Source organism: Chelonia mydas, chromosome 6, assembly GCF_015237465.2.
Source record: "Chelonia mydas isolate rCheMyd1 chromosome 6, rCheMyd1.pri.v2, whole genome shotgun sequence".
Classification (NCBI taxonomy): Eukaryota; Metazoa; Chordata; order Testudines; family Cheloniidae; genus Chelonia; species Chelonia mydas.
In genome coordinates this window covers 23,974,566-23,989,168 of record NC_051246.2, presented here as the reverse complement: position 1 = coordinate 23,989,168, position 14,603 = coordinate 23,974,566, and the positions used below count along the sequence as shown (strand labels likewise).

At 43.3% G+C, this 14,603-nt stretch overlaps 1 protein-coding gene across 5 annotated transcripts in view; it reads right to left on the bottom strand.

The window, feature by feature from the left end:
• PHRF1 (PHD and ring finger domains 1) overlaps window positions 1-14,603 on the bottom strand; it is a 52,939-nt gene that overhangs the window by 11,714 nt on the left and 26,622 nt on the right. For all 5 annotated transcript variants that reach the window (XM_037899563.2, XM_043549040.1, XM_037899562.2 and 2 more), the window contains 7 exons: window positions 13,884-14,071; window positions 12,412-12,531; window positions 9,207-9,361; window positions 4,709-7,519; window positions 3,294-3,370; window positions 2,391-2,651; window positions 526-654 (listed from right to left, as the gene is read on the bottom strand). In XM_037899563.2, coding sequence (XP_037755491.1) covers window positions 526-654; window positions 2,391-2,651; window positions 3,294-3,370; window positions 4,709-7,519; window positions 9,207-9,361; window positions 12,412-12,531; window positions 13,884-14,071 — 3,741 coding nt within the window. The remainder of the gene's footprint in view (window positions 1-525; window positions 655-2,390; window positions 2,652-3,293; window positions 3,371-4,708; window positions 7,520-9,206; window positions 9,362-12,411; window positions 12,532-13,883; window positions 14,072-14,603) is intronic.

Genomic DNA, 14,603 nt, shown 5'->3' with positions numbered 1-14,603 from the left:
CTTGGGCAGATTTTCAGGGGGATGGCAAAAGGCACATCCTTGACGAAAAGGCCACCTCCTGCCAAATGTCAAGTCCCTGCTCCAAAGCTTGGGGACATGAGCTGTTCCAACAAAAGGTCACAGAATTTAGCAGGAGAAAAAACAACATATACTTCCCTAGCTCAGTCTTGGAAATGAGACTGTTTTGGCTGAAATTTTCCAAAGAAAATTCAGCCTGAGGCAGACCCCCAACATGGAAAATATGAGCCCAACCAGTTAAAGCTTGGCAAAGTTTTTAGCAACCGAAAAACAGGGTATTAAAACGGGAAGTGTCAGAGAACTTTAATAATAGGTGATGCTATCAGCCCTGCCTAAAACACCTAGTTCTTATGTCAAAGCTCTAGAACTCTACATGGGATCTTGCAGAATCTGCCACTCTGTTACAGCATGTAACTACAAGAGCTTATAAATGTAATCCAAGCTTTGGCACCTAACTGTCCGTGCAGTTCCCCTTCTGTTTTAAAAGTAAACATTTCTTTTTTTTACCTTTTGTACTGCTTTTCGGAGAATATCTTTGTATTCCTCCTTGGTAATCTCTCTCTTCTGGTAAAAGGGCTTAATGGCAAGTTTCACTTCTTCCACAGCCCTCTCTTGCATGTGGAGTTTCTTCATATACTACAAAGCAAAAAGGAAGAATGAGTAACCCAAGATTATCTGTAAGCAGCCTCCCAAGTCCAGCCCTATTAAAAAAGTCAGCTGACAAAGTGAAGATTTATTTCAAGACTTAAAGAGTTACAAGTGCAGTGAAACCCACTTATAGTGAACTAGAATGAAAGTCACACATTGTGCAAACTACAATTCCTATTCCAGTGAAACCCTGCTCAGTGCCAAGTTACTCTGAAAAAAAATGAGGGTTCTACTATATTTTGACAGTCATTCCTCAATTCACTTGTTTATTAATTTTTTGAACTAACCTCCCTAATCCAGCAGCCTGGAATGCGAAGCATCCATCCATTGATAAAGAGAGTACCTAAAAGGCTCTGAGACTGTTTATGAAGGCAAATCACAGCTGGGAAGATAACACTTCAACTTCAAATAGCCCTAACATTACACAGAAAACATAGGTAGTAGAGAGGTCTCCAAGATAAAGTATTACAAATCACATCAAAAGCAGCTTACAATTCTTCTGTTGCAACTGAATTCACACTACATAAAAATTGCTGCTCAGTCATGGATTATCAGTGTTAGTAAGCGTTTTTTTATGGACCCAGCAGTAGATATAATAAACGTGATTTTTAGGACTTGCGCATAGGTGTTAACTATTACAGGCCCAAAAATAGTGAATCCAATCAAGAAACCCAGCTCAGCATCAAGGCACTGGCAGTGGATGTAATGCAGGTAGGACAAGAAGTAATGAACTTAATATGTAGCAAAAGAAACTAGGTTAGGTTAGATAGCAGGAAAAAATTTCTAATTATAAGGATAATTAAGTACTAGAATAAGTTACTAAGGGAGGCGGTGGAATTTCTATCACTGGAGATTTTTAAGAACAGGTCAGACAAAATACCTGTCAGGGATGGTCTAGGTATATTTTGTCCTGTCTCAGCAAAGGGGGATGGACTAGATAACCTCCTGAAGCCCACTCCAGCCCTACATTTCTATGATTCTCTAACTAAAGTATCTAGACTTCTGCTGTACCCAAATTATGTCCATTTCAAAACAGAAAAGAATTAATTCAGGTATTTATGCAAGTTTGAACATTTTGGCTTTCAGGAATTTACCATTTGGCATTTGACAGTAGGTCAAGCATCCCAAATGTTTTAAATTGCACTCAAACTCCCCTGCAGAGAAATTTCACACTTGTGGTGGTTTGATGCCAACAAATAGAAGCAAGAAACTGATGCAGTCCTAGTCAGTTTCATTGTGATGGGCAGGAGAGAGGGGTAGGTGGCTATGCAGAAAAGAGCCTCACCTCCTCTTTCTAAGAGCACTCAGCTACAGCAGAGGTCTGCTCCTGTGGTCTAGCAGAAGCTGCAGAGTGAAACTAACTAGGGTAGAGACCTAGGAAGGGGTGTGACACACAAAAGAGTTGTCACACAGAGAAAGACCCAGATAAACCAAAGACAAGGTTGGTCCAGTGTTCCACTGGCAGCACAGTGATCCAAAGCAAAGCAAAGTTAGTCACTCTGTGGCATTAGGGACAGTGAAGTCACACGGCAAGAAATAATATTTGTGACCCTAAAACAAGTTAAACAAAACAGAACATCTCATTCATCTCTCATTTCTGATTATAGTGACAAGCCACGGAAGTGTTGCTCATGATTTATGACAACACACAAATGCCTCAGTGGGATTGGCACAGCCTGAGCACATAACTCTAGACATATGTTAACATCAGGGCTTTCACTCACTTCTTCATTTTTTGTTTTATCCAGTGGAGGTTTAGGTGCTTTGATTTTCTCTTCCACATCTCCAACCGAAGCAGCCTGATTTCCTGGTTCAGAAGCCGTAGCCAGGCTGTCTGGCTCTGGAGTCAAACTCTGTCCTGCCACACAGCCAAGCAGAGGAAGACTCCCCTGCATTATGAACTGAACTGTGGGCTGACTGACTGGTGCATAGGGTGGCAGGCTTGAGGGCAGAGGTGGTGTCAAAGGTATGTTTTGACTGTATACCTGCAAAATAGAGACACTTTGGCAAATGCTTCTTGATATTACAGTGCAAAAAAGCAGAGTTTAGGGAATTTAAAAGCAGCTTTTACCCACTGAAACAGAGAAGTGACTTACTGCTAAACATTTCTTTAAGTCAAAGGGGCTGAGGTTTCCATGCCACAGCAAGACTTCTGTGCTCCAGCAGCCAGCACTACTCCTACTCAACTTCTCACTGGTGGGCAGCACAGATGGACAAGCATGTATAGTATGAACCACGGCCAAAAAGCTGGGTTTTACAGCAAGACAATTTGTTCCCCAAAAGCAAGATTTTGGGGGGCAAATAAATGCTGGAAAACGGAAGCTATAAGTATATTGTGAAGTAAAGTAATGAACTTTGATTTTTAATCTAAGTGTGAGCACGGTTTGAAGGAATAAGCAGTTAGCGGATTGCTGAAGTGCATGGGCTATATGGAATGTACTATACGCAGAGGAAGGAGCAGAATTCCGTAATGGAAGGGGCAGGGCACAACGAGGTTACGGATGAGGTGGAATGGCCTTCCATGACACTTCGCTTTTGGAGTCGGAACCAACCTGAGAGGAATCTAGATCAGGAAACATAGGCTCAGGAATCATATAATTGGTTGGAGGAGGCTCATTTAACTGCACCTGATTTAATGTTTGGCTCAAGTCCTCTGCTTTCCAGGCCCCTTCCTTTGCTCTCTGAAGTTTGTAAAACGGCACCCCTAAAATTCCCAAGAAAAAAAGCATTTAACAACAGTGATAAACCCAATGCATCACAAGTACAAAGCAAGCCGTAAGAAAAGCAAAAATCTAGCAATGTGACTGGCTAAGAAAGAATTCTGTGCAGTGACTAAGTTTATATTTCACAACTTCTGCTAAGTGAGGATTTTCAGCTGCAAAAAGAAAATCTGATTATACACACTAGCCCACATTTTCAAAACTAACTAGTGATTTTGGGTGACCAGCTTGAAACATCTGAATTTTAGAGGCTGCTCATCACTTTTTGAAAATCATGCCCCAGTAAGATGTTTGTGATGCAGTTCTACTCTGAAAGAGGTTTAACAGCCTTGCAGGGACAGACCTATGTTCATATTGTCTCAATGATTTCCATATCACATGTGCTAAGTAAAAAGATGATTTTTCTCCCAGTCTTGCAAACTCAACCTGGGATCTGAGTCCAGCTGGATTCTTTCCATTACAATCACACACAGCACTGAGGCTCCGCAGGACAAAGAAGGTCTGTGGCTACACCTGAACAATCTCACTGCCTTTCAATTACGAGCCAAGAGACACCTGTGTAAGCCTATTGTTTTTATTGGGTTTGCACAAGTATATCTGATTGGAACTTGTCAAACAATTCAGTTGATGCACAAGAAGGAACAAACTCCCTCTTAGCTGTGTTGGCTCTGCAGGGCTAACAAGAGTGAAGAGCAGTTATCTATGCCACTGGTCACTTTAGACAATGAGAGACCTGGTCAGCACCTAAAAATTAGATTGAGCCAGCTCCATCGCACAGGGCTGTGAAAAATTTCATACCCTCGGTGATGTAATTAAGCCAACCTAACCCTCCCTCCCCCCACAGATGCAGCCAGGCTGATGGAAGAATTCTTCCGACTACCTAGCTATTGCCTCTCAAGAGGGTGGATTTACTACAGGAATTGAAAAACCCCTTCCATAGCTGTAGCAACTATCTATGCAGTGTAGTTGCAGCTGTGCTGCTTGTAGGGTAGACATACACAGTTATGACAATGACTTTTCTTCAGAGTTTCGCTACACAAGTGTGAGACAGCTTTCTATTTCACCAACACGGTCCCTTACAGACAACATACTCAATGCATTATGATTATGGATATGATTTTGTCACAGTAAAATTAGGCAAAATTCACAGAGAAGTCATAGCAAAAATGTACAGAATCATGGCATGGTCATGGTGGGGCTGAAGCCCAAGCCAAAATAGTCAAGGAGATCTGTTAAAGTCATGGAAGCTGTGACCAAATCATATCCTTAGTTATGACTTTTTTTTTTTTGGCAAAACACACACACACACCCCACAAACTTACTTGGTGTTTTTTCAGCAGTCAATGCATCACTTTCTTCCTCCTGTAAATTCCATGTAACCCTTTTCACAAGTGCTTTAGCTTTCAACACAGGACCCTGAGATACTGCCTCCAGCTCAGGCTTATTTACATCATTGGCTTTTTTATCTAACACGGGGCACTCATCGTTAGCATCTTTCACACACTCCACAACTTTATTTTCAGATAAGCTTTGGGTTGGTGTTGCGTCACTTTCATCCTGCACAATAATGTCCTTCTCTCGAGGTGATTCTATTAGAGATGGACACACTTGAATATCTTCTATTTTAGTTGTAGTCTCCTCCAGGTTCACACTGTTGTGGCTACTAACCACAGCTGAATCAGTCCCATCTATTAATTCCCTCTCAAGGGAAGCATCTATATTGTCGTGTGAAGCAAGAAAATTTGTGTTCTCTGGCAGCGGGGGTGCAGCTTCATTTGTAAATTCCTCAGAGATTTGCTCCATCTCTGCACTCTCTTGGGCATTTTCCTGTCGTACAGCAGTGTCTCTTGGAGTCTCCTTTTCGGGTATGATGGCTGACTGGAGGTTTAAGGAAACATCTTCTGGTGTTGGCTCTTCCAGCTCTTGTTTCAAAGAATGACAATGTACAAAAACACTAGATACATTGTCATCTGAAGACCTCTGATCCTTCTCTGGAGTAGAAAGCGATGACACCTCTTTTGGCTTGTGCTTTCTTTCCTTGGAGCGTGATCTAGATCGTGGCCTTTTCCCCCTAGATTTAGTGCTTTTGTGCTCCCTTGACCTCGATACAGAGGGTGACCTAGATCTCCATTTTCTCCTCTCCCGTGACCTGGATCTTGATCTCTTTCTCTCCCTTGGCCTTGAGCTATCATCTTTTTTATCATATCTCTCATAGCTTTTGTCTCTCCTGTGCTTCCGCCTTTTAGTTCTCTCAATGCTATTTGATCGGGAACGCTCTCTTCCTCTTGATCGAGAGCCAGATTGCCTTTTCTTTTTTCGGCTTTCATAAAACTCAAAAGAGGAGCTGTCAGGACTCCCTGAGCGTGACCTGGATTTCTTTCTGTCCCTGGACCAGGAACCTTTTGCTTTTTTGTCTTTCGTTTTATCCTTTGCTTTCTTTTTTTTTGATCGTTCATGACTACTGGAACGATCACTAGAAGACCTCCTGTTCTTGGATTTCAATTTGTGCGTTTTACTGTAGTCCTCTTCAGCTGACCAAGAGGCGGACCTGGAGCTTCTTTCCTTCGAGCGTGTTCTTGACCTGGACCTTGATGGGATTCTCTTATGTTCTTTGAGGAGTGCCTTTTTTCTTTTCAATTTTTTCCGGCTTCGGGAGCTGGAGTTTGACCGGGATCGGGAACGTGACTCTCTCTCCACTTGTTCTCTTTTATGGATTTTTTGCTGCCCATCATTACTAGAGTGGCTATCTGGCTCCAGCTTCATATTAGCTCTAGCTAGGTCTTCTGCATCAAAGAACACACGAGGACTTTCTCTGCTTTCTTCTTTTAAATACTCCAGATTAGAAGTTCGTTTGACTGCAGAGGAAGTACAGGGACTGCTTTGAGATTCTTCCTCATCCATTTTTTCTTGTTCAGTATCGGAGATCTGTTCCACAATCCTACCCTCTATTGTCACATCATCATGAGACTCTGTGTTACTTGATGGAACATCAGATGATTCAGCACCCGACCCAAAGATATTTTCTACCGTGTAAGGGGTAAAACGACGTACAGTTTGAAATGTTTGAACTCTGGGACTTTCAATCGAAATGGTTCTGGTGATATTTGTTAGCGGCACCCCTGAGACAAGCCTTTCAGGACTGCTGTTTGTTGAACTTGAATCTGAGCCTGTTGGATCAAAGGGATCGTATAATATTTCACTTTTGATCTGCTTTGGTTTTTTAATTGAGAAGAGAGGGGAAGGATTCTCTTTCCGTTGCACTTTGTTGTCTACAGGGCGGAAGGTATTACAAAACCCAGGATTAGACAGTCTGCTGGAATGCCCTGCGTTTCCAGGGATATTAATCTTAAAGCTCTCAAAAGAAGAGCTTACACCTTTACTCCTGGATGACCCCAGCAGCGTTGTACTCCCATAGACACCTGTATTTGTGGAAAAAGAGCCTCCACTTGTGTGTGTCTGTTGTTGAGATTCCTTGGTATTTGACTTGTTGCTTTCCATCTTGCTACCTTTTCCTGACTGATTAGTGCTCCCTTTGCCAGTCAGCTGGGTTATACAGGAACTGGGGATGTCACAGTTTTGGTTCCCTGAAGGTTCTGATTCTGAATGCCTGCTGACGACTTCCTTTTTAATCTTTGGTATCCTGGGAAGCTCAGAGATATCAATCCTCTTGGGAGCTGCTGGTTTTAGCAGCTGTCTCACAGCTACACTTTTTGAACTCAAATTAGAGTTACTGTTGAAGGGTTTCGAAGATGTGGAGCAAGAGGGCACTGCATGTTTAGAATCCCCATTAAATCTAGGCATTTCATCTGATTTTAGACCAGGTCTGCTCGGATTTGCCACACTGAGAGTCTGAACAGATCTAGGAGTCATTGAATATTCTAATCTAACAGCTGCTCTTCCCGCTGTTGTCTGTGCCGGGTTCACTGCCTTCTTGAACCTGCTTAATGAGGATGATGTTGAAAATAAGCTTGATGAGGTGGGTCTGGTGTGAGGATTCAGCCCCAATGAAACTGAAGGTTCTGCACTGGAGCTGCTTGCTGTGGTCCCTGAGTGCAATGTACTTGGTTGAAGATTTTCTCCTGATCCACCTTCCACTCTTAAGTCACTAAGTGAGTTTCTCTGCAGTGACGGAACTAAAACATACAAAAGAAAAAGTTAATCTTTTCAACATTTACTTCTTTTATTCCAAAATGAAAGTAACATTAACTCTGAACAAGTCTTAATCTTCCACTTTTGCCTGTGGAAGCATTCTTGGCAACAGCAAGCCACCACACCCACTACCATTTTAGTCAAATGCTCAAGGCTTATGTTGGACAATGGTGTCTTTGTGGCAATCAAATATCACTAGTAGAGTAGCAAGTGCACCTGGAAACACCAAAGGCCATATAATGAGATGGTTTCTAATCTTTTAGCCATAGACCGATTAACATATGTGGACAGTGATATGTGGGGAACTAAAGAACAATTAGCTTTAAGAATTATGTTTAAGTTTTCAATATGAACAGATATTTTCCAAGATAAGAATGATTAAGTCAGGAGAGTGCATGTACCTGAATATATGAACACAGCACCTACTCTACCAAGTATTTAATTTTCTTGCCCAGCTCCTCATCGCTGTACTTTGAGCTATCTGTTCATACCATTTACAGTGTATTTCACAAATAAGAAGCCAGTAAACATGTGAAATTCCAGGAAAAATGAGTTTTAATTCCCTTTGCTTAATCCAGTTCACTGAGAGTTGTGATAAATGACAAAACAGCTACAGTGCAGTATTTATATATAGGGCCCTACCAAATTCGTGGCCATGAAAAACGTGTCACGGATCGTGAAACCTGGTCTCCCCCCATGAAATCTGGTCTTTTGTGTGCTTTTACCCCATACTATACAGATTTCACAGGGCGAGACCAGTGTTTCTCAAATTGGGAGTCCTGACCCAAAAGGGAGTTGTAGGAGGCAAGGGGGTTGCAAGGTTATTTTAGAGGAGTCACAGTATTGCCACTCTTACTTCTGCGCTGCCTTCAGAGCTGGGCGGCCAGAGAGCAGCAGCTATTGGACGTGGGCCCTGCTCTGAAGGCACCGCCCTGCCAGCAGCAGCGCAGAAGTAAAGGTGGCAATACCATGCCATGCCACCCGTAGTCCTGTGCTGCTGCCCTCAGACTGGACAGCCAGAGAGTGGCGGCTGCTGACTGAGGACCCAGCTCTGAAGGCAGCAGTGCAGAAGTAAGGGTGGCAATACCATACCATGCCATCCTTACTTCTGTGCTGCTGCTGGCAGCGGCTCTGCCTTCAGAGCTGGGCTCCCGGCCAGCAGCCACGGCTCTCCAGCTGCCCAGCTCTGAAAGTAGCACCGCCACCAACAGCAGCGCAGACGTATGGGTAGCAGTACCACAACACCCCCTACAACCTCCTTACGACCTCACCCACAATTCCTTTTCGGGTCAGGACCCCTACAATTACAACACCGTGAAATTTCAGATTTAAATAGCTGACATCATGACATTTACGCGTATTAAATTCCTATGACCGTGAAATCGAACAAAATGGACTGTGAATTTGGTAGGGCCCTACTTATACAGGTGACAACCACCACCTCCCATTAAACCAGTTCTTCCAATGACCTTGTCACTATGCAATTAAAACAGAAGCATGGGTGTACATGTCAAAAACTTACTATTTTGACTCTAGTTAGTACCTACCACCCTGATCCCATAAACATTTATGTATATGCTCAAAGTTAAGCACATATGTAGTGTTTATAGGATAGAGACCTATGTGACTAAATACGAAACAGTTAATTAAGAACTGAAGCCAAACCCTCACCTGCCCTCTTTGCTGTTAGTGAACCATCTCTGTTGATGACCACATCAGACCCACTCATCATGAGGAGGCTCTGTCCAGACAGGATGCTTCCCAACAGGTCAGGCGCAGGGGGAGCTTCTGTTTCTTGATCAGGAATCAAGACAGGCACACTTCTCCTGCATGTTACAGAAGGGTTACATTTTCCTTACTTTTACATTGCTCTCAGACTGTACAAATGGATTATATTACAATGAAACTAAGATCAGCTATTGGGGGCTTGCAAAAGAACTGTGTGCTCAGCCAGTACAGTTCCCTTTATAGGAGCTGGCTTCACAAAAGGCATTCAGCTTCTGCTGCCCTCTGCTGAGAGGTGGTCAAAATACCTACTCTCTGGACTGGTGCCATACAATGGCAAAGTGAGTGGTTATATCAGATACCTGCATGTCTTCGGTATGCTCTGCAGCATGAAATCAGAATTAAAGCCAAATGCCTTCAGCCACTACAGTGGCCATCTGAAATTAACACTACTTGGAAGTGTCACTCAATTGCTCGAAAAACAAATACTTTTTTATCAAGACCTTATTAATTTTTTTAATAACCATAATGTGTCATTCAGAAGTTTATCATAAGCATATCTCCCATCACAGCTGTCTGGTCTATCTCAACCTTTCCTCCCCATTCCCCAGTTTACTTTTCAGCAGACCTATATTACTATCTCATAGAATTTACTTAAGTTAACTTAGTGGTTTATGGGCACCTATTGTAAAAGAACCGGAGTGCATGACAAATTAAATCCAAGAGCTAGATTAATGGGCTCAACTATAGACAACACAAAGCCCTCTCCCTGTATTACCTAACCATTAGGGAAATGACTTACCTATACTTTGTCTCCTCTGGAGACATCATTTTACTGGATGCCTACTCTTGGATCTTTTTTCTAGAACTTCCATAACTCTCAAATATTATTGGCCCACTGAGGCACCAGTAGGCACAGCTGAAGGGCAGACTAAGTGCCAGTGCCTCAGTGCCGTTTGGGGCATTCCACTTCAGTTCATGATGAGCACAACGCAAATAGCAGTCCAACCTTTAAAGTATTATTTATGCCAGAAGTATATGCCTACATGACAGAACTACCACATAGTGTAAAAATGTTTGCCTTCTAGCTCTGATGGGAAGATGAGCAGTAATTCAGTCAAGTGATGTCTTCAGAGCTGCTGAATTACAGGTAAGTAATTCTGCCTTCTGAACAAGAAGCTACCCCCAAAGCCATCCCACAGGATCACTGAGACTTCCCAAAACCTCTTCCTCCAAATGAGAGGTGGGGAAGTGGAGAAAAATATCAAATAGCCAAGAGGCATGACCACATTATTCCTGAGATTATCTTGCTTGCAAACTAAAGACAGGCAGCCACTTTAACGCATCATACCATCGGGGCAGTGAGATGACAACCTGGAGCTCCCTTATTTTTCCAGTGGGTGGGTGTTTCCAGTCTTCTCTCCCGCACACTCACTTTCTCCTTGCTCTAGTGGTTTTTTTACTCTCCTTTTTCCTTTCACTCATACCCTAATCTGTCCCGCTGCCTCCCCTCATTCGCTCAGCTCTGTCCCATCTCCGCCAGCCACCAACACACTGGAATCCCAAAGCTCTCACTGCACTTCCTTCAGCCAACTCCTCCAGTCAACTGCAACTGAACGTCCCAGTTCCACCATTCCATTCCTGTTTATTAAAGGGATACTGTCCCAAATATTCTGCTGCTTATTTGAACAGAGGAAAGCTGAATCACTGACTGCCCAGTACATATAACCAGAGGTTAAAAGTGAACACTCTTTCCTCAGTCTCCTTCTAAACTCTATCAAATGGCAGAGGAAACAGATTAGTCACCCAAATCATCCGCTAGTTTACTGATCTCCTTCTCAGATTATATGCAGCTTCTTGCACCGCATTGTGTAGAACCAGTTATATGCCCACTCTTCTGAAGTGCAATATGAGGACCCTTTTTTGTGGTGCACACCACTTCTCAGACACAATTTTTAACAGAGAGACTGCAGGTTGCTCAGTGCTCCCAGACAAATGTTGCATTTTAAACATATAAGGTAACAAATGGACCGACCACGTCAGAACAAGAAGGGATAACTTCCAAATCTGAAATTTCAATATGTTAGTTAGATCTACTGAATGAGGAACAAGCAAGGAGGATGTAAAAATGGGATACAGTGAATCACGAGGAAAGACAGCCAAAGAAAGCATGACAGAGTTTAAAGCACAAGGCTAAGTGCTTTAAAAAAAAAATCTCCCAACTGCGGGTGTCTCAATGTGACTAATTGAACTGTTACTAGTGTAAAATGTATTATAGTTAAGGCTATGTTCTAGTCACAGGTATTTTTAGTAAAAGTCATGGGCAGGTCACGGGCAATAAACAAAAATTCTCAGCCTGTGACCTGTCCATGACTTTTATTATATACCTCTGACTAAAACTGGGGGTGGGGAGGGTGGCTCAGGAGGGCGGCCCTGGGGGCGTGGTGGGTGCTGGGGGGCATGCCAGGTACTCGGGGGGTTGTGGCATGGGGGGGGGGTGTGCCACGGTTGTTTGGGGAGTGGGGGGAATTGCAGTCCGAGGGGTGCCGCGGGTGCTGGGGGGGGGTGGTTCAGAAGGGTTGGTGGGGCTTGATCAGGCTCCCTGCCCAGCTCCTGGGAAGCAGCAACCCCAGCTCCTAGCTGCATGTGCTGCCTCTGCTCCACCCCAAGCCCCAGGTCTGCAGCTCCCATTGGCTGGGAACCGTGGCCAATGGGAGCTGCGGGGGCAGGGCCTACAGGCAGAGGCAGCATGTGGAGCTAGGAGCTCAGGGAGGGGAGTTCCTGTCACCCTTCCGGGGAGCCCCCCCACCCCGAGCTAAGCACTGCCTCGCACCCCAACCCCTAGCTCCCCGACACCCAAACTCCTGCTGCTGGGGGGCAGGGGAGGGCCCAAGATTGCCTCAGCAGTGGCCGGTGCACCTGGCTTGGGGGCTGCCCAAGCTGCTCAGGCAGCCCCCAGACCAGGCGCATCCATGACTTCCGTGACAAACACAAAGCCTTAGTTGTAGTTCCTTAGCAACTGCCCAAGAAGGGCCAAAATGTGCTCTGATTCTGGATACCTAGAGTCAAAAAGCTCATTCAGTCTTATGACCCAGATTCCTTCGGTCTGTTTTTATACAATTAAAAAATAATAATAATTTGGCTGCCTTACCCAGAAAGTCCCACAGAAACGGGTCTAGCCACAGGCCGATGAGATCTTAATGCTGACTGGGAAAGAATTCTCCTTTTGGCGCTCACAGGTGAAGCTGGGTTGGCTGGAATCTCTTCATTACTGCAGACACAAACACACGCAAAGGGAAACTGTCAACTTAAAAACCCTTGTTTAAACAATTATCTACTATTGACACCACAGCGAAGGCTACTAGACCTGAAAGAACATAGGAAAAAAGTTTCCTCCCTTTATTTTAGTTAACTTTTTGCGTACAATAGTTCTTTATAGTGGTTTGTATGGGTATCTCAAACTGCAGCAGGAAGGAAGTTTTTTTTGTTTCTTTTTTTTTAACATATGGGTAAACACAACTATAAAATCACAAAAGTTAGGGGGATATTCAAGGGAAGGTGTCTTATCAGAAACAATCTTTAAATCTTTTCTAAAATATATTAGACTTCAAATGGGCAGTATCCCTTTAATGACAATGGTCAAATATGCTTTTTCAATTTAAGATTAAGCTTTAAAAAGAGGTTTCAGACTTATTCATGAGATAAGTGACTCAGAAGTGGCATTTTGACATGATCTGGCAGGATTTCTTCTGATTCAAGATTCTAAAATTGAAGGGGAATGGGAGAGAAGAGACCCATATAACCCCACAGATTCATTGTACTTTTAGAGTTAAGGCACTGCATCATTATAACCCCCAAAATTTGCTAAACTACTTCTTAATAAAGAATATCACATTCAGTCACTAGTTAGTTAACAAGAATCAGATTCTAAAGACACTTAAGTAGCTTCACACACAGATGACAAAAGTGACTAATGATTTTTGTATGCCCAACATGAGACTTCTTAAAATGGCTTGATTTTCAGAGGGTGGATATACTCAGCAATTTCTGAACATCAGGCCCCTCTAAAAAGTCTGAAGTTGGGCACAACCACTAGTCATCTTTTGGTCTGTAGTTTTATATTACTGGTAAATATTATGACTAAGGCTAAGATTTTGTCATCGTTATTTTTAGTAAAAGTCAGGGACAGGTCACAGGCTTCCATGAATTTTTGTTAATCGTCCATGACCTGTCCCTGACTTTTACTAAAAATTACGGTGACAAAAATGGGACTGAAGGGGTGATGCAAGCCCAAGCCTGAGCCCTGCTGTGGCGGTGGGGGCGGTCCAACACCCACCCCCTGCAGCAGCTCAGAGGTGTGGGGGCCCCCTGCCACCTGAAAGCTCCAGCTCCGCTGCTCCGGGGCTGAAGCAGAAAATGTCACAGAGATCTCTGGAAGTCATGGAATCTGTGACCTCTGTGACATAATCTTAGTCTTAATTATGACCCCGCCTCCAAAAATACATATATATTTGAAATATTTAATTTTGAAGGCATCCAGGTATTTAGTATTAAAATATTTTAACAGCATTAAAACACATCTGAGATATTATCAGATCTGTGGTCTTAATCCCAAGACCTTACCTGTCATATGGGTCCAGTTCATAGGGATCTCCAAACACAGACAGTGAAGCTGCACCAATATCCGCTCTCATAAGGCCAAGTGAGGGTTCTATCGCTTTATACACAGAAGGGAATGAAGCTCCATGTACAGGTTTACCAAGGCCAAGAGTTCTTGCAATACGGGAGCGAGCAGTAACCTCATTTTTCACCTGGACAGGGTGAGGAAAAAAAAGTTGTTAACTACTATGCATTATAAGATCGGCTTCTATCAACATCCAAATTAGCTACAAGTGTAAGGAGGGAAGAGCGGGTGATACCTGGCACTAAAAGCATGTGGCAGTTTGCAAAAAATTGTTTTACTCTGATTTGGGTTGAAGTTTGCAGAGCAAGCAGGTTAAGAATGCGTGAGGCCTGCAGGTGTTGGGCACGAGTGTGCTCTGTGTTCGAGGCCCTAACTTCTCTCACTAGTGTCCAGCTGATATGGTGAGGACTGCAACGTTTACTATTTTTATTTAGTGTACTGTAGTCAGTATAATGGAACTTGCATAGGTTGATGAGGGTAATTTTACATTTCTGTGTAAAAACATTTTTACTGAACCTGTACGTCATGCTTCTAGTATATACACTCAATAAGTTGCACATATTACATTGAAATGACCACTCAAGTTAATTTCTGAAATACGATACCTTAACACAAGGCTCTGTCGTTCAAAAGGGATGCTATCAAACTCCACGTGATCT